Source organism: Mya arenaria, chromosome 13, assembly GCF_026914265.1.
Source record: "Mya arenaria isolate MELC-2E11 chromosome 13, ASM2691426v1".
Lineage (NCBI taxonomy): Eukaryota > Metazoa > Mollusca > Bivalvia > Myida > Myidae > Mya > Mya arenaria.
The window spans coordinates 21,445,257-21,464,912 of NC_069134.1; the positions used below are offsets into that span (position 1 = coordinate 21,445,257).

At 35.8% G+C, this 19,656-nt stretch overlaps 1 protein-coding gene across 4 annotated transcripts in view; it reads right to left on the minus strand.

Annotated features, from left to right (window-relative positions):
- Positions 1 to 19,656, minus strand: part of LOC128214141 (phospholipid-transporting ATPase ABCA1-like) — a 57,296-nt gene that overhangs the window by 8,401 nt on the left and 29,239 nt on the right. For all 4 annotated transcript variants that reach the window (XM_052920425.1, XM_052920428.1, XM_052920426.1 and 1 more), the window contains exons 19-41: positions 19,366 to 19,488; positions 18,910 to 19,087; positions 18,085 to 18,216; positions 17,653 to 17,792; positions 17,181 to 17,318; positions 16,517 to 16,788; positions 13,443 to 13,536; positions 10,705 to 10,913; positions 10,166 to 10,244; positions 9,452 to 9,577; positions 8,430 to 8,593; positions 7,987 to 8,129; positions 7,431 to 7,532; positions 6,525 to 6,752; positions 5,976 to 6,165; positions 4,673 to 4,842; positions 4,120 to 4,297; positions 3,580 to 3,695; positions 2,707 to 2,857; positions 2,249 to 2,502; positions 1,572 to 1,692; positions 1,070 to 1,251; positions 668 to 809 (exon numbers count right to left, since the gene is read on the minus strand). In XM_052920425.1, coding sequence (XP_052776385.1) covers positions 668 to 809; positions 1,070 to 1,251; positions 1,572 to 1,692; positions 2,249 to 2,502; positions 2,707 to 2,857; positions 3,580 to 3,695; positions 4,120 to 4,297; positions 4,673 to 4,842; positions 5,976 to 6,165; positions 6,525 to 6,752; positions 7,431 to 7,532; positions 7,987 to 8,129; positions 8,430 to 8,593; positions 9,452 to 9,577; positions 10,166 to 10,244; positions 10,705 to 10,913; positions 13,443 to 13,536; positions 16,517 to 16,788; positions 17,181 to 17,318; positions 17,653 to 17,792; positions 18,085 to 18,216; positions 18,910 to 19,087; positions 19,366 to 19,488 — 3,632 coding nt within the window. The remainder of the gene's footprint in view (positions 1 to 667; positions 810 to 1,069; positions 1,252 to 1,571; positions 1,693 to 2,248; positions 2,503 to 2,706; positions 2,858 to 3,579; positions 3,696 to 4,119; positions 4,298 to 4,672; positions 4,843 to 5,975; positions 6,166 to 6,524; positions 6,753 to 7,430; positions 7,533 to 7,986; positions 8,130 to 8,429; positions 8,594 to 9,451; positions 9,578 to 10,165; positions 10,245 to 10,704; positions 10,914 to 13,442; positions 13,537 to 16,516; positions 16,789 to 17,180; positions 17,319 to 17,652; positions 17,793 to 18,084; positions 18,217 to 18,909; positions 19,088 to 19,365; positions 19,489 to 19,656) is intronic.

Below are 19,656 nucleotides of genomic sequence, written 5' to 3' on the forward strand. Positions count from 1 at the left end.
GCAATTACAGACAAGTGACCTTAAGCCTTGAAAATAGACAGTGACCTAAAGCCTGAAATTATAAATGGCAACCTTAAGCCAGGGATTGTCGAAGGTGACCTTAAGCCTGCAATTATAGACAAGTGACCTTAAGCCTTGAAAATAGACAGTGACCTAAAGCCTGAAATTATAAATGGCAACCTTAAGCCAGGGATTGTCGAAGGTGACCTTAAGCCTACAATTATAGACAAGTGACCTTAAGCCTTGAAAATAGACAGTGACCTAAAGCCTGAAATTATAAATGGCAACCTTAAGCCAGGGATTGTCGAAGGTGACCTTAAGCCTGCAATTATAGACAGGTGACCTTAAGCCTGAATAATAGATGTAAACCATAATGCTGGAATTATAGATGGTGACCTTTTCTGGCTTTAGCCTTGAATAACAGATGGAAACCATAAACCTGGAACCATAGTGACCTTTTTTTCTAAATTTAGAACATGCTTTTAAATTACATGTAGTCATTGTTTTTATCTAAGAATAATTTCACATGAAAACAAATATAACAGGCATCCAGTTTAAACACATAAATAGGCAATTTTGAAATCTTATAGATTATTTTAATTTCTAAACCACTATAAGAAAATCTCTCTTAGTTGCTCAGAAAACCTAACATGTATATAAGTCTCACATGTTTCACATCAGCCTCTGATATGCCGCGTAGCCTAGCATAGAAGCGTAAATGCTCCACCCCCGTCAGGAGGGGGTCCAGGGCATCAAACTGGGGACAATAGCCGATATTCCTCCGCACGTCTACCATGTTGTTCAGAATGCTGGAAATTAGAAAAGTTTGGTAACTTGAATGCAAATGTAGTGTAAACTAGTGAGCAAAAAGAATGACAAATCATGCCATTTGTTTATCTTTAATTAAACTTACCGGTACTGATTCTATTCATTCAAAACTAAAGTCTGACAAATAATCAACACTTAAAACTCTTGGCCGCAAAGAAATGATACTTTGCATAATACATTGTAACATATAATTATATATATTAAAGCTGAATACAAAAGGATAAAAATTTATTATAATTACTTGTAGTTATTAACATAGGCATTTCCCTTGGTGAGCCTCTCATCTCCTGTAAGCATTTTGAATGTGGTGGTCTTGCCTGCCCCGTTGACCCCCAGAAGGCCAAAACACTGACCCTTGGGCACACCCACACACAGCTTGTCAACAGCGGTCAGCTTCTTCTTGCCGCTCCTTTTCGGGAAAACCTGCAGGGGAGAATACAGTATAATCATGTATCTGGAAGGGAAAATATTGGTGTTATATACATGGAAAATCTGTAGATGAAAAAGTCAAATCCATGTTAATAAAAAAAATATAAACTCCCTCACCTCAACAGATTCTTAATTTACAAAAATCTAAAAATAGTTTATTAGTTTTTGGTTTTTAAATGTAACCAAAGTCATAACAATCCACAAACAAACTTTCAAAATAGCTCCATGTGAACTTCACAGCTAAGAACAAAAAATAATGACCAACATACACCGGCAGTTTGAAAGAGAAGCGGAAGTAACAACAGAGATATTACCTTTGTAAGATTTTCCAGCCTGAGTACATCATCCTTGGCTGCACCGGAGGTGACACGCCTCCTCTCCCTTGCAACATCCTCATCCTCCTCATCCAGGTCTGTCCTTGATGTCTTTGACATTCTTGAGGGCAGAAAACAAGGTGTTGTTAGATGTAAGACTAGAAAGGTAATTATTTACTTGAGAGGTGTTTTCTATTGTTATAGCTCATATACAAAATACACAAGAGCATACACATGATGCAGGACTATTTCATTTTGATAAACATTTAAAGCCAACAAAAATGACAACAATGAGATTACACTTGAGTTTCATATCAAGAATATGGCTTAAACATAGATATGAGTAGTAAGTGATGTTAATTTACTTTTTCAAGTGAGAAAAATGTATTATTATTATTATCAATCATAATAATATTAAAAGTATGCAGAGTACTTGTACATTTAGCATACAGTAATTTGATTGCCCTGTTCTGTCAAATGATCTCTCCAACATATCTTTGAGTACTTAGCATACACTTCAGTATAAAATAACAAGTTAAATTTGACTGTGTATTGCTCTGTTCTACTCTATTATACCATGTCACAAACATATCTGTGTGCATTTAACATGCAGTGTATTAATAAGAAAGTAATTGGTCTACTCTGTTCTGCTATGTCATGTGATTCGACAAACTTACCTGGAAGGTATGAAGAACCTGTACTCAATCAGCAGGTTGATAATGAAGAAGAGAATGCCCAGCATGAACATACAGAACAGGTTTCTGCCCACGATGTCCCATTTGAATGGGTTGGGCAGCTTGTTGATCCCAAACTCGGCATACACGTCAGCAAACAGCTGGTTCTTGGCCATGTCAAACAGGCCTCGCCCTAGACAGTACTGGGGCATCAGTAGGAATACCTGCTTCAGTACCTTGTTGATGTCCTTCAGCCCCTGAAAATGAAAATTTAGGCTTACTTAGGCAACATTTGTGTGATGGGAGATCATTTTTTAATAAAAAGACAATAGATTGTCATATTTTGCATATTAAAATTATCCTTCATTTAAAATAAGGCTATGAACAGTTTTAAGGACATCTTACATGGTGGCAATTCATTTATAAAACTAAAGCTCAAGTCACTTAAATTATGAACATACCTCATCATCTTCTTCCAGAAATTCAAGGATGAATGTTGACATGGTTGAGACTGTTCCAAGGAAAATGTTGATAGACTTCAGAACAACCAAGGCAGTGCTTGGCACACTGAATAACCGGGAGAACGGGTACATCATAGGGATCATGGCCCAGCTGAATAGGACAAAAGCTTTTATTAAAAAGGTTCATCGTAGGGAATAAAATTACCATAAAATCATCAGATTTTAAAACTAGCTGATATCTGCTACTATGGCTTGCAAATATATGCTACATAAAAACACTAGCTTAATTTAAAGCAAAAATAAACTTTTTAAATTAACTATAATTCAGCAAATCAGATGAGTCACATGTTGGGAGAGCCCATAACTTTTCTAGTAAAGGTAACCATGATCGTTGACCAATTGACCCTTCAGTAGAATTCAATAACCAATGTGTTTAAAATATTTGAAGACCCTACACCAAGTTGTTCAAAAGTTATTGGTTGGAAACAAAAGCATGCACATTTTTTACCTTTGAATTACAGACCCAAAAATCATTATGGATCATTCACTGATCATGTCTTGTGTGTTTCGTACCGAGATTGAAGTCTCTTTATCAAGTTGCTCAAAAAATTATCATTGGTTATGAATGTTTGATGCCAATAACAACATTTTTAGATGATCTTTTCTCATGTGTCAGCCGTGCTTTGCAGATGACACAAAATTGAAGAGATTGGAGAGATGTTATTAACTTCATTATTCTTTTATGTGCTTTAGCATCTTCATGCAATTATTTATCATCATTTTCGACTCAATTATTATTTCTTGAATTACATTCCAAAAGACATCCTGCATTTAAGGAAGCCTTCATTGAAATACAAGAAAATTGCTACTCACCCATACAGGAAGAGCAGGGACACGAGACAGGGTCCATTGACAGAGGACACGTATGCCTGTCTGTTGAATGCCAGGAAGATGAATATGCACAGAATAGATGGGATCAGGTAGTTCAACTGAAGAGGAAAACAATTTTTGATCAAAAATAAAACATATCAGGGTTCTTTCACTGGCTTTTAAAACTATCAAATTTCAGGATGAATTTTATTTAATAAAAACAACAGGTTGGCCATTAGTCGTCAGAAGAACTGGAGCTTGCCAGGTGGATGCCGCTAGCTAGCTGAGGCAGTCCACAGGAAGACTTGGACAGACTTTCACGTATGACCACCTCTTGGTTGATCCGTGGGTCTCGGGCTCGAGCCATAACCCTACTGGCTATATTTTATAGTATAAATGCCTATTTTAATGTTGTTTGGCTTTATTTATAGGCAAAGTAACTATTACACTGACTATAACATGGAACAAGTTAGATATTATGAGACTATACAAGACATGTGATTACCAAAATAACAGAGTAACTTAACAACTGAAGAAACTAACCATATCCCAGCAGAAGTTGGACACCCAGTACATGACTGGGTTGATCCCGCTGACAAACTGTAGGTGCTTCGAGTTGGAGACTCGCTCCTCAATTAGGTACATGGTGAAACTTGCTGGGATGAACGACATAGCAAATATCACACAGATCGAGATAACAACATCCTTGAAGCTGCTGTACCTACAAATAATAGAAAATCAAACTATTAGTGTCTGAAATTTGATTTCATAGTCAACTTTTTCACGAAGATTGCAAAAAATAATAAAGTAATTGTTCAATTGAAAAACCCTCTAACAAATTAATGCACATTGGATATAAGACAAGCACATATTGATATTTTATAAATACTTCCAGTATCAGCACAAGTAATTGCAAATATATCAATCCTTTTGCATATTTCGAATATTAAATTTTTCATTTGTTTTAGCTTTTTGTGCATTCTGTTATTTCAAATTCTATTTTTTTTTTATTCTGATGATATCATAAACCATTTCTTTTCGGTAAATAAAAATTAATAATAACAGTAAAAATTTCAATATTTTACAAAAGTCATACAAAGCTTCATCATTGAGCTGGTCCTTGGTCATCTTCATTGGGTGGCTGATGGCGACGATGCTGTAGTCCGCTGGGTCTGTACCCGAGGGCAGGTTTGAGCGCAGGATCAGGTTGTTCATAACGTTCATATACGTGGTCGAAGCTATCCAGCCTCTGTTGTTAAACCAGACCTAAAAACAGAAGGTCCTACTAAACACTGAAAAGCCTAGCAAAGTCAGTTGTATTTTTATTTATTTTTATTTATTTTTATATGTTTTATATATTTAGTTGGAAAAATGTATAATTTATTGCAAATTTTGTGTTAAATTTGTAAAATTACATAACTTCAAGATTGTAAAGTCCAGCAAACCTAGCAAAGCCTATGAAAACCTAGCAAAGCAGATGAGAAAGTATATGTATTTAACCCTTTATCGCATGTATACAAGATAGGCCGACATAGCTCATTAGCAGATGTAAACGCATCTGGCCGACCCTATACACCACTGGATGTATACGCATCTCCCGCATATTTCAATAGAGTCATTTCAATACTTCAATTTTGCATCTTTCTTTTTGTAACCAATATCCCAGATGTTTATAAAGCTGAAGCTTAACCTTTTGTGTATTGATTTTCCCTCGGAAATGTCGTCTGCTAAAATTCCCCCAAAACATTGATCCGATCCCAGCATTTTATTACCCTTTGATTTAATGCAATTATGACATTTCAAAGAAATGTTACAATTCCATCTTGAAAATGCATTCACAGAAGAAATAAAATAATTTTATGTTTCATCATTGACACCATTTATTAGATAATTTAATTATCTATAAAAAAATGTATTCACATAAAAAAGATTTGGAAAGAATTATTTGGAGTAATATTGATTTTAAGGTCATACTGCTGTATTCATTTGCTCATTTTCGAATATCCTGAAAAGTACCTATACAGATAAGGACTGCTTATCAGTAAGATGGCTATTGACTGGGAGGTGTAATCTGGCCACTTGTCTATGTGCTAAAGGATTAATCCAACTTATAAGTGAATGTTTGCACTCCATAGCAAACCTTATAAGGCCTGTATATTTCCAATGAATAAAAAATAGACTGCCAGAGAACATTTAAGATGGAGGATCAGGGGATTTATTTCCACTTACATCTTCTCAATTGACCTCCAAAGGACCTGATACATCGCGTATGTTCATAAGATATGTCACAATAATTTTAATATGGTTATTTTGCCTTATTGCTTATACAACTTCGATACACATATACATTAAAACTCCCAGAAGAAAAGAAGACACTTATCTTGAGTAAAAATCTTTACCTTGGCCACATTACTGGAAGCCAGACTGGGCAGTATGAGTGTGAGGTTAGACCAGAAGAGTCTGTCAGCCACCTGGACAGTTGACCCGTTGTTAGCTGCTGTCAGGAGGCGATCTATTGCGGCCTGGACCTCAGTCAGGTTCCCTGTGAACGCCAGGTTGTCAATGTCTCCAAATGTCAGACCACCATACCTGGGGAGAAAAAGGAATTAACTATTATTTTCTACCACAAATCTTTCATACATTTTGTTAACTTTCTTTCCAAACAGAATATAGAATATGCTACATTTAGTACTCAACAGGTAGTAACTGGCCGTCTGTGAATAATAGGTTGTTCAGTTATACAAAAGTCAACCTTTAATAGCTTTATACAAACTTAAATTCAAACTTATGTTCAGAAACCAGTCTATCAACATTTAGATAGACACAACACAACATATTTTTAGCATTTATGCATCATATAAATTTTACCATTTAAATGCTGTCTTACAATCTCTCCAACAAATCATTAGAACTTCCGAACTAGAAATGGATAGTCTGAAGTAATTTACCTGCGTTTCTTATTCTCATTATGTGTCTTCAGTATCCAGTCAGGTACATCCCGCCCTGTAATGTTATATAGGTTATCAGCGGTGGGTAGACGGCGAGTGGGGGGTGTAGGGCCTGCTGCCCCATCTGGGCACACCTGCCATCCCGTGCTGCAGTCACAGTCTACTGTCTTGTTCCAGGGTGTGTACTTGGAGAAGCCGGCATCTCCTGGGGGCTCACACGGATATTTGCTGTAAGCAATGAAATACGTTTATTATCACTTTCAATCACATTTATGAAAATATTCTGCGATGAACATAAAATTATTTTTGAGTTTTGAAAACTTCTTTATAAAATGTATGACTACATACATGTACCTATAAAATGAATCCATTTAATTTCATATTTAGAAACATTTTACTTAAAACTATTAAAAAATTACAATTTTGCTTTGATTTTTATCATCTATCTCCACAATATATTTTATACACAAATTAATATTTTCACAAAATGGCAATTTTTATAATAAACTATGTAAGATCATACACATTTTTCCACACAATATCTTTCATTTAAAATTGTCACCTAGTTTATACAAAAAAAATAATTAAGCTCGATTCTCATGAAAGCTGACAGCTTGTAGAATAATGCGCGAGTCTGTATCCTGGGTAGCAACCAGTACTAGTGTCCACTTTAATAGGCCATGAGAAGGAGGGGACCAAACCCACAACCTATTGCGCGAGAAGAGGACACTTATACCACTAGACTACTTTCACCCTGGTGAGGATCTAACCCACAACCTCTTGGGTGAGAGGGGACAACTTTACCACTAGACTACTCTCATCCTGGTGAGGACCGAACCCACAACCTCCTGGGTGAAAAGCAGACACCTATACTAGCAGACCACTCTCACAAAAATTGTCCCTTACTCTATAGTGTGTTTATTGTTACATCGGTTGCCGACCCCTTCAGGTTCCTGGATCATGTCTTCCAACCTTTTAGCCACATCATTGTCTGGCCCAGCGTCATTGCTGAAAACAAAGAAATTGCACACTATATCACCCTGACATGATCACTTGTGTAAAATCCACATGTTTGCAGACATAACTATTCACTTGATTTTGATTTTGTTTTCTTTCCAAATCTGATCCATTAATGGATTAATAGCGAAATTCACAGAAATATAACAATTTTTTTATTGATTCATGTTATAATGTTTCAAGGACAAAGTCTTAAAATTAGTTTCATGTTTGGCATATATAGCAAAACTACACACTTGTACATATAAGTCTATTGTTCAGAGGAAGCAATACCAACCAATACAAGCATAGTCAAAGCAATTAGAATTCGGGTCAAGAAGCTTTTCTTGACTTGGTAATTTAAAAAGATTGTAGGACGTCCAGCTTTGTAAAATCATTAATCAATCCGAGAGCCATTTTTCTACTGCCCAGATTGTGCCTTTTTATCTTATACAAGCCTGGTCACCTGTAAAACATGTTGAGGTGTGGGTCTCCACGGACAGGCTCGTAGTACCAGGGGTGAAGCTCGAGTGCAGGCTCCTCGGAGAAAGCCGGAGTCAACAGGGAGAACGTCATTGCCAGCAGGATAAAAACCACTGGCAAAACAACCTGGAGACAAATGTAGAAGTTTTTAGCTGTTGATAATCTTGAGTTTAAAATTCCTTTTTCTTGATAATTTTAAGAGAACTAAATCATCTATTGTTGAACATTTCACTAAGTACATTGTATCTTATTTCAAAAAGAAATTGCATCTAGATGGGTGTTTTTGCCCCCCAAAAATATGTCCCCCCCATTTTTGTATCATTTTGTACCCCGACATCTGATTTTGGGTGATATGGAGTGGATTGTGGGTGTTGTTTCAAGCAAAGTTCAAAAAATGAACACCAAAAACAATAACTAGGTATCTACCTCGACCAGGAATCCCTTCTTGCTGCGACGTACATGGTGGAACCTCTTGAGGAAGATGGCGATGAACTGTCGTAGAGTAAGTTTCCAACCAGTCACCTTAGCATGCTGACTGTGGGTGAAACCAGTCTCCCCGTACTCACTCACAGGCTGTGATATCACTGACTCTGGAAGCAGAAAGTAAGGGGAATGAATGAAATTTCTTTTCTCATGAAACATTTGTTGCTAGTTATATGAACAATCACTGACTACGGTAATCAATCCTAAAAAAATCTACATTGTTTGTTTCATTTCGTTACAATCTAAGAGTATTTAAGTATTGTTTATAGAAAGGAAGGCAACCGGTTTGCTTACATTTACAGATATTCAAATAATTTTATTCAGTTTCATTAATGCATTGGTTGTGAATGAATGAGTTTATGGATGAATGATTGTGCTAAATATATAGAACATTACATCTGAATTCTTTGCAAACCATGCAAGACCTTTCATAAGACACAAACTATAAAACTTATACTGACAAACACATGGATAAAATAATGAAGATGCAATCTAATTTTGGACATCACAGAAAAGGCCGTTTGTTTCTCATGCAGTTAAAAATATGCACAAGAAAGGTTATCAAACTCAATATACAAGATTTAAAATGGATTGCATAAAGAATTACACATTGTACAAGCTTTTTGATATAACCGAGAACCTACCACCTCCAACTAATCTTGTCCGCGCTTGGTGAAATAGATATAACTTACTTACAAATGACATATAATTATATAACGCAATAATTAAACAAGATGTCATGTTACAATTCCGTTAAATCTTGTCTCCACATTCATGTACAATTGTTAAGTGTTATCTGATGCCATTAAACAGTTTATCAAAACATGCGGATACATGTTTCTTTTATTGTTAGATAACAATGCATTCCATTGTATGGGCCCAAACAGTTATATTCCATAATTAGCAGTCTCTATTGTACAGAGAAAAGCAGCAACTGAGTGAATCACAAGCCCTCCCCTCCATACCTGTATCTTCCTCTGCCATTAGGTCCGTCTTGCTGTCCACGCGGTTAGTCGAGGCTCGGCCAAGCAGGGACAGCTTTTTCTTTCTCTTGAAACTCAGCCGAGACACTCCCCGGGCCAGACGACCACCTGAAAACACAAACATATTGGAAGTTATTTTTTTTATACTGTCTGTATTATTACAATGCAATTTTTTCATTTTTATCAAAAACTCTAAGGAGAGGGGTAGTTGGAGTAGAATTTTGGCTAAATATGAAGCAAAAACAAAATGAAAGACTAACAAACAAAAATACTAACAAAAGCTGTCAAAGTCATGTGATTTATGCCCCTGATAGGACCTTGTCAGATGGATAGCCATAAATAAAGCATAAGTGATGTTTGTAAATATCTATGCCCACCTAATGTCAACCTCCCTATCAAGTTTGAGAACCGTAGAACTAAGCAAACTCTAGTTATCAATCAGACAAGCTTTTGTGTTCACTTACCACGACCATGACCTTTGACCTACTGACCAATCTCTCTACCAAGTTTGAGGACCTTATGCCCAAGGGTTATTAATCAGACAATGTTCGGTCTACTACCAAACTAACCGACGCACTGACATGTGCAAAGCAATTTACACCTGCATCTTCTTCTTCGAAAGGAGACATAAGACTCTGGAAAGATCAGTCTAAGTTGTACACACTAAACAATTCCTCAATGTAACACTTGTCTTACCATCCGCCATTTCATCCAGTTTGATTCTCTTTCGCTCACCAGCATCCTCATAGTTCTCCTCTGTTACCTTCAGAAACACCTGGGGGGAAATGGTGTAACTGTTGTTAGACTTAAGAAGTTAACACATTTACTGATCATGTTCATGAAACTTTGCAATCCTTGTCCATAGTCTAAAATACAGTAAACTCCTGATATAATGACTCCCGATAGAACAAAACTCCAGATATCACAGACAAATAGTTTTGGCTTAATTTCATCAGACTTTATTCAATGTACCGGTAACAAATAGAGATATATTGTACTCAGGATATAACAAAGTTCTGGATATAAGAAACATTTATTTCTGGCCCAAAAGTGCAGTGAAGTTGATGTTTATAACAAACTGTGTTTTTTAGAAAAAATATAGTGAAAAAAATAAGTGTTTTTGTTGTTCTATTATTTCACAGAACTACATAACTGAATTAAGTATTGAATAATTGAATATTTTTTTCACAGATATTGCCTTGTGTTTCAATCATGTTCTCTTTCATATTTCATACCTCCTCCAGACTGGTATCAGATATGCCAAAGCTGGAGATCCCCAGATGAACATACGAGGATTCAAGTTCATGAAACAGATGTTCAAAGTCCCCACGGTGTGCCGCGTCGTCTGGCAGCTGGTAACACAGCTCAGTCATATTGTCCTCTACAAGCTTGGCCTCCGGTACAAACTTCTTAACAAATGATGTGACTTTCTTTACGGAAAAACCTGGAAAAATACAGGTGAGTTTGATTGTAAGTGACATGTCTCTAAATAAGTCATAAGACAATATGTCATACAGAAGCAGAGACTAAAATTTCATACAGAAGGGGGACTAAATTAGTCAGTAGACATCTCTTAATACAGAAGCCGAGACTAAAATTTCATATAGAAGGGGGACTAAATTAGTCAGTAGACATCTCTTAATACAGAAGCCGAGAGTAAAATTTCATACAGAAGGGGGACTAAATTAGTCAGTAGACATCTCTTAATACAGAAGCCGAGAGTAAAATTTCATACAGAAGGGAGACTAAATTAGTCAGTAGACATCTCTTAATACAGAAGCCGAGAGTAAAATTTCATACAGAAGGGGGACGTAATTAGTCAGTAGACATCTCTTAATACAGAAGCCGAGACTAAAATTTCATACAGAAGGGGGACTAAATTAGTCAGTAGACATCTCTTAATACAGAAGCCGAGACTAAAATTTCATACAGAAGGGGGACGTAATTAGTCAGTAGACATCTCTTAATACAGAAGCCGAGACTAAAATTTCATACAGAAGGGGGACTAAATTAGTCAGTAGACAGCTCTTAATACAGAAGCCGAGACTAAAATTTCATACAGAAGGGGGACTAAATTAGTCAGTAGACATCTCTTAATACAGAAGCCGAGAGTAAAATTTCATACAGAAGGGAGACTAAATTAGTCAGTAGACATCTCTTAATACAGAAGCCGAGAGTAAAATTTCATACAGAAGGGGGACTCAATTAGTCAGTAGACATCTCTTAATACAGAAGCCGAGAGTAAAATTTCATACAGAAGGAGGACTAAATTAGTCAGTAGACAGCTCTTAATACAGAAGCCGAGACTAAAATTTCATACAGAAGGGGGACTAAATTAGTCAGTAGACATCTCTTAATACAGAAGCCAAGACAAAAATTTCATACAGAAGGGGGACGTAATTAGTCAGTAGACATCTCTTAATACAGAAGCCGAGACTAAAATTTCATACAGAAGGGGGACTAAATTAGTCAGTAGACATCTCTTAATACAGAAGCCGAGAGTAAAATTTCATACAGAAGGGGGACGTAATTAGTCAGTAGACATCTCTTAATACAGAAGCCGAGACTAAAATTTCATACAGAAGGGGGACTAAATTAGTCAGTAGACATCTCTTAATACAGAAGCCGAGACTAAAATTTCATACAGAAGGGGGACGTAATTAGTCAGTAGACATCTCTTAATACAGAAGCCGAGAGTAAAATTTCATACAGAAGGGGGACTAAATTAGTCAGTAGACATCTCTTAATACAGAAGCCGAGAGTAAAATTTCATACAGAAGGGGGACTAAATTAGTCAGTAGACATCTCTTAATACAGAAGCCGAGAGTAAAATTTCATACAGAAGGGGGACTAAATTAGTCAGTAGACAGCTCTTAATACAGAAGCCGAGAGTAAAATTTCATACAGAAGGGGGACTAAATTAGTCAGTAGACATCTCTTAATACAGAAGCCGAGACTAAAATTTCATACAGAAGGGGGACTAAATTAGTCAGTAGACATCTCTTAATACAGAAGCCGAGACTAAAATTTCATACAGAAGGGGGACTAAATTAGTCAGTAGACATCTCTTAATACAGAAGCCGAGAGTAAAATTTCATACAGAAGGGGGACTAAATTAGTCAGTAGACATCTCTTAATACAGAAGTCGAGAGTAAAATTTCATACAGAAGGGGGACTAAATTAGTCAGTAGACATCTCCTAATACAGAAGCCGAGAGTAAAATTTCATACAGAAGGGGGACGTAATTAGTCAGTAGACATCTCTTAATACAGAAGCCGAGAGTAAAATTTCATACAGAAGGGGGACTAAATTAGTCAGTAGACATCTCTTAATACAGAAGCCAAGACAAAAATTTCATACAGAAAGGGGACTAAATTAGTCAGTAGACATCTCTTAATACAGAAGCCGAGACTAAAATTTCATACAGAAGGGGGACTAAATTAGTCAGTAGACATCTCTTAATACAGAAGCCGAGACTAAAATTTCATACAGAAGGGGGACGTAATTAGTCAGTAGACATCTCTTAATACAGAAGCCGAGAGTAAAATTTCATACAGAAGGGGGACTAAATTAGTCAGTAGACATCTCTTAATACAGAAGCCGAGAGTAAAATTTCATACAGAAGGGGGACTAAATTAGTCAGTAGACATCTCTTAATACAGAAGCCGAGACTAAAATTTCATAGAGAAGGGGGACTAAATTAGTCAGTAGACATCTCTTAATACAGAAGCCGAGACTAAAATTTCATACAGAAGGGAGACTAAATTAGTCAGTAGACATTATGTTACATCGAATGAAGTGTTTAATAATAAACATTTTTTCCACTATTTCCCCTTCAAATAAACCTTTGTGGAACCTACAATGTATGCCTTTGTTGAAGCATTGATGAACCTAGAGCCATACATCACTAGTGGAAAGTAAACCAACATGAAGGCAGAGATGTTACACAGGATTTATATTCATAATTGCATACCTGGGAATGTGTCTTCTTCCCCAGGGGGTGTGGGAGGGTCACTGTAAGATTTCCCCTCTGTGAACCCCTCATCCACATCCTGACCCATCGCAGGCTGGAAAACAATGACAAGGAATTTTACATTCACTAGGGAACTACTTAACATTGATCTGTTATGTTCTAACATGGTGTTCAATATCACTGTAACAATTGGCTTTCAGTAATATGTACAACTTTATCTTTAGAGAAAATAACAACAATATGAACATGCTGTTACAATGTTTTTTTAGGTATTAGTTTATATGAATTTATATTATTGTGAAAAAAACAGTACTGCTTTTAAGAGGCCTTGAGAAAGTACCCAGTGTAGAGATCGAACCCACAAACTCTTGGGTGAGAGGCAGACATCATTACCACAATGTTTTATTGTTTGTTTTCGATACAATAACACCAGATGTTGCCATCATGAAATAATGTAGATATATATATAGCTAGTGTTATAACTCTTGTGAAGACTCTTGAAGAAAAGCATTGTGAAGCATTGTTTAGTGTGTGGGCTGTTTAGCCCTGTTTTATGTATTTCGCACTTAAATTTTAAAATTAGTATTGATGATATAAACAGAATATCATATTAATGGTCATTCAATACAAACTTTATTAAATTCGCCAAGGCTTGTTTATATTAAGATTAGACTTTTGGATGAACAAGCCCGAATTCTTATACTTTTGCTTGGCATCAAATTTTTGAACAAGCCCCAATATATAAAATTCAGAATTTGAGCAAGCCCGAAACATATTTTATCAGTGCAGGGCTTGTGTTAATTGTGACCACTGTAAGTTTAGTAAAATTTCTTACTAATTCTGTATTGAATGACCATTCATGTATTATCATATAAATATGCTAAATAGGGATGGAAGCAAATATCCGAGTATCCGGATATCCAGATATCACGCAAGTATTCGAATACCAAAATGGATATTCGAATATTCGTTAAGAATTAAAATTTCAACGAAATAGCTTAGCAGAGACATAGCAATTGTTATAAAACTTTTCAGATGGAATATTTCAGGTGATCAACAGTGTCTGTCGCGAAGCGGGTATGTGTCACAAATTGTCTGCTAATTGGGTGTTTGCACAAGGCATGATATTATGTCCTTGTGCAGCACCCTGTGAAGTTCTATGACCTTGTTTACAATGACAAGTGTTGTTTTATGATCTCAGATGTGCTTAATTGACACTTATTGGCACTAGTTGATATTATACAGATTGATCATTAAATCGCAGGAATTTATCATCCAATCACAAGATAAGGGTCGTGCAATCAAAGCTATTAATGACCAATCGTATTTTTGATGAATATGCATGAAGAAATTATTGCTATCTGAACAATAAATCCGCCGGTCTGGTACTGAGTAAAGTTAGAAATCGCCTCAACAGTAACATGGTGGACGCTATCTTGTTTCTGAACAAGAACATGCGCTCGATTAAGTGCGACATCGAATGAAAACTGTTGTGAAGTATTCGAACATTTCGGACTTGAAAGTAGTGTGTGTATAGTGTTTAATTAAATTATCTAATATATAAATGATTTATTTCCTATTTAATATTTATTCACGTTTTATTTTGTGTAGTGTATTTTATTTTTCATACCACATGTAAACATGTTTAGTTTATTGATAAATAAAAAAAGTACACGCATGTAAATAAAGAAAAATCAGATCGTCTTTTTGTCTTCTTATCTTTTCCGCAATTATATCCTTCATTAAAAACACTGCAGAAATTGTAGGTATAGCATTAAATCAAACAATGTAATGAAATAAAATTACAATTGACTATCAAATATATCAAAGCGTCATTTAACATGAAAACTGCTGATAAATAACAAACTCGAAAGCACGTGGCAGTAACCAAGCAACCACCTCGGCCGAAGTGACTATCAAATTCGCGAGGTGTTTATGTGGTATTCATCATGAGTGTTATGACATAAAATGAGTTGTTTAGCTTTGATTATAACATAATAAATTATTAAGACTGAGAAAGAATGAATGAAAAAGTAAAATTGCCATATGACGAATTATAAATTAAGTGGACAATTATGTCAGATAACAGAAGGTGGGTGACATATAATAGAAAATTTACTTATTATGAAAAATTTGATACGAGTATCCGGATAGTATTCGAATACTCGATTTGGTATCCAGTTTCCATCCCTAATGCTAAATGTTTCCGCATTACACCTTCATTTATAGATAAAAAAACTATATCATATTTTTCTTTTTATTAGGTATGGGTCACAAAATAACCATTTTCACTAGTAAGATTCACATGCAGAGAATACTTTGTATACAACTTTAGAAGTCATTTAGAAGGAAAACATACATATATGCTGATCAATGAGATAAACTTCTTCCATGCAAAGCAAAGAAAGCGTTTACAACTTAAGCATGTGGACAATTTACTCACTTCCACTTAACACCAGAGGAAAATTAAATTGATGATATTCCAGGGGAAGATATTTGTACAGGTCATGGGTTAAACTTAATATTTGTGATTTTTAAAAATAGTGAAATCACTTTTTTCTACCATGTGCAATTCAATGATGCCATTATATATATATATTATATATATTTATTACAGATACAATTTATATATCATGCTGGATGCGTTACAAGTAACCAGGAAGCTGCAGAAGGGATATTCCATATACTTATACCTACCTCCAGCTGTTAAATAGAGAAAAGATTAAACATAAGTGTTTAGCAAAGATGATCAATAAAATGCTTGACTTTCAGAGTAATGTTGGGATATTTGAAAATAAGGTACACAAAAACCAATTGTATAAAACTGGTACAAGTTCTCCACAGGTTACGCCAGAATGTATATTCAAATGATTTTATTTTTTAAGAGTAGGTTTAGATAAGCATTGACCAATCGATAATGTTTTCAAAAAATTAGACCAGAACAAAAAGATTACCGGTTTTATACAAATGGCTGAGTACACAAGTTCTCTAGCAATTAAATTCATACATAACTCCAAAAAGTAAACTATTTCTTAATTTTAGCATTAATTTGTTCCATGGCAATATGCACATACCACAACATTGGTGACGGTCCTAACACTGCCCGCCGACAATGGGCGCACATCTGCCGTCTCTGAGTTGATAAACAGTTGAGACTTCAAGATTGCATCTTCATCAATGTCTTTGTCCGCCCTCACAAGGGTAAGGTAGTATCCGTTACCATAGCGGCTCTTCAGAAAGAGGCTGGAGCCGACACAGCAGAGCTGTCCCTGGGAGATGATGGCGATACGGTCTCCCAGCACGTCAGCCTCGTCCATGTGGTGGGTGGAGAGGATTATGGTGCGTCCTGTGTGCGAGAAACAGCAGCATTAATCATAATCACTGGAAAAGCTAATAGCGTTTACATAAATAAACACTCCTGTAGGATAAACAGCTTTAAGGGCTATTCCTGCTGTGCAGTTTTGGAGGTTTTATTATTGATATGGACCCTAAATGGCCCAGAGCCAATAAACAAATAAACAGGAATTTGGCCCCTACTGTGACATCAGAACAATTAGCAGGAGATGAACAGCAGGGGATTATCATGCCAAACATTCCTTAAACTGGGCCTTCAAGTCAATCTTAAAACCATGTAACACTTTTATAAAACTCACCATATTCAGTTAACTAATGCAAACACTTAGTTCAAAGAGGTACAATATAATTTGACCTAATTCATAAACCTGGAAAGACACATACCTTTCTTGAGTTTGAGGAGTAGTTGCCAGATTGCCCTCCTGGCATATGGATCAACACCAGCAGTTGGCTCATCCAGGATAACTGTCTTAGAGTTGCCCACAAACGCTACTGCCACTGACAACTTACGCTTCATACCACCTGGAAAACATCGTCATAAGGCAATGAGTCAGTGTATTTTGATGGCTGTAATACTAGGTATGCCCCACAATAAGCTAGTATTTCAGTTCATTAACATTAATTTTTAAAAAAAAAAAGGTATTTTGTTTTTATATTTCATATAAAGCAGAATCTTATGCTGTATAACATGTGTACATAAATAAAGAGCATACACATAATAAATGTCATCCTTTCATGGAAAACCCCTTTTATGTAAAAAGTTGAAAGTTAAAAAGGTTTTCAGTGCCTTTTTAATATATTTCATAGAGAACCTTAGGAAACTTCACCCCTTGTGTAAATGTTTTATATAACTTACCAGAGAGGTTGCTGGAGAACTCGTTACGTTTGTGTGGCAGGCCGACGTCCTTAATCATCTGCTCCATCTCCCCCTTGACCTCGGAGGAAGCCGCCCCCTTCAGGCGTGCGTAGAACCACAGGTGCTCCTCGACTGTTAGCCTGTAAGAGGTTATTAATAGGCAAGATCTTCACAAAACATTTCAAAACAGTACATCTAGTTAAAGAGTAAGTAGTTGATCATCAAAATTGTATTAGGAGCAACAAACCCAAATCTTTACTTAACTAATTTAGTCAAAAATTTAAGTCTTTTAAAATTTTGTAAAAGCCCTTAAGGTGGAAGTGGAGTTTTTCAAGTCTCATAATTGATTGTGCAGCTATCGATCAGCTAAGAGAAGTTCTATAATCTATGTAAACCATGTTTCAGGTTAAAATGAAAAGCCACATTACCCACCAGTCAAAGAGGACATTATGTTGCGGACAAGTGCCGAGACTGTGCCTGATACTGTCCATGTTGACACGAATGTCCTTGCCATGGATGAAGGCTGTACCCTCACTGGGTGGGAACAGGCCGGTCAAGATGGACCTGATGGTATAAATTTAAACAGTCATTTAATGATATTTGGAGAAAGCATTACAGTAAATCTTATAAAAAATATGCTTTACAAATATTATGTCATGAACAGTAGCAATACTGAAATTCTGAAATTAAAAGACTTACATTTATCGTATTAGAACCTTCATAAAAATGACACAATTAACATGTATATGAAAATAATTACTACAGGGTTATCAATTTGATTTGTTAATCAGTTCTTTACCAAATCAGTTGTCTACAGTACAGAATCAACTGTTCACCAAACATAATCAGTTGTTTACAGTACAGATGCAGTTGTTTACAGTACAGAATCAGCTGTTCACAAAACATAATCAGTTGTTTACAGTACAGATGCAGTTGTTTACAGCACAGAATCAGCTGATCACCAAACATAATCAGTTGTTTACAGTACAGCTAGATGCAGTTGTTCACAGTACAGAATCAACTGTTTACAGAATGTAATTAAATGTTTACAGTACAGATGCAGATGTTTACAGTACAGAATCAAAATCAGTTGTTTACACTATATTATCAGTTGTTAAAAGAACAGGTTTGTTAACAGTACAGAAGCAGTTACCAATAAACAAAAACAAATTCTAGTATTGGCAACATTCCACATCTACATTTAATGTATGCAATCATTTGCAAGAATTCGCCAGGATCACACATGACAACACTTACATGGTGGTAGTTTTCCCAGCCCCATTGTGTCCCAGGAAGGACGTAATCTGATCCTGGTAGAAGTTTAGGTTGAGCCCATCCACAGCAAACTTGTCAGATGTGGAATATTTCTTCCTAAGATTACGGAGGGCCACACCGATCTTCTTGTTCTTAGGCTCCGCCTCCCTTGTATCTGAGTCTGAAAACATTACAGAATATTGTTTTATTATATTAACCAACATATATATGAGAAGTGGTTTAGGTTTAAAATATATCTAAAGTAGATATTCAACAGCTCTTCATTCTTTTTGACTGAATATCAATTATTTTTAAGACTAATTTTAGCTTTAAATATCAACACAGTACTTGTGACTTTGGAAATCTAGATTGCCAATTGTGTTTTAAGTTTTAGTAAATCAAAAGCATTCAAGCCATGCATGATATTCCAAAGATGTTTCAATAAGAGGGATAGCATACCTTTGGTGAGGTTGTTCATGTTGAGTTCTGCAGCATCCCCACCCTGGTTCTTATCCCAGGATATACAGCACTTGGTCAGTGCCTTGATTGGGAAGTAGAATGGCTTCGGTATTCCATACTGACCTGCAGAAAAACATATTAAAGTATAAAATATTTTCCAGAAATCATTAAAAATATTTCAAAACTTTTGTGGTAGTAAAAAATTGTATAAGATTATCATCATTCAGAGAAACATGATAAAGGTCTTGAATGTGTGAACTTCAATATCTATTTTTTTTTCTAATTACAATT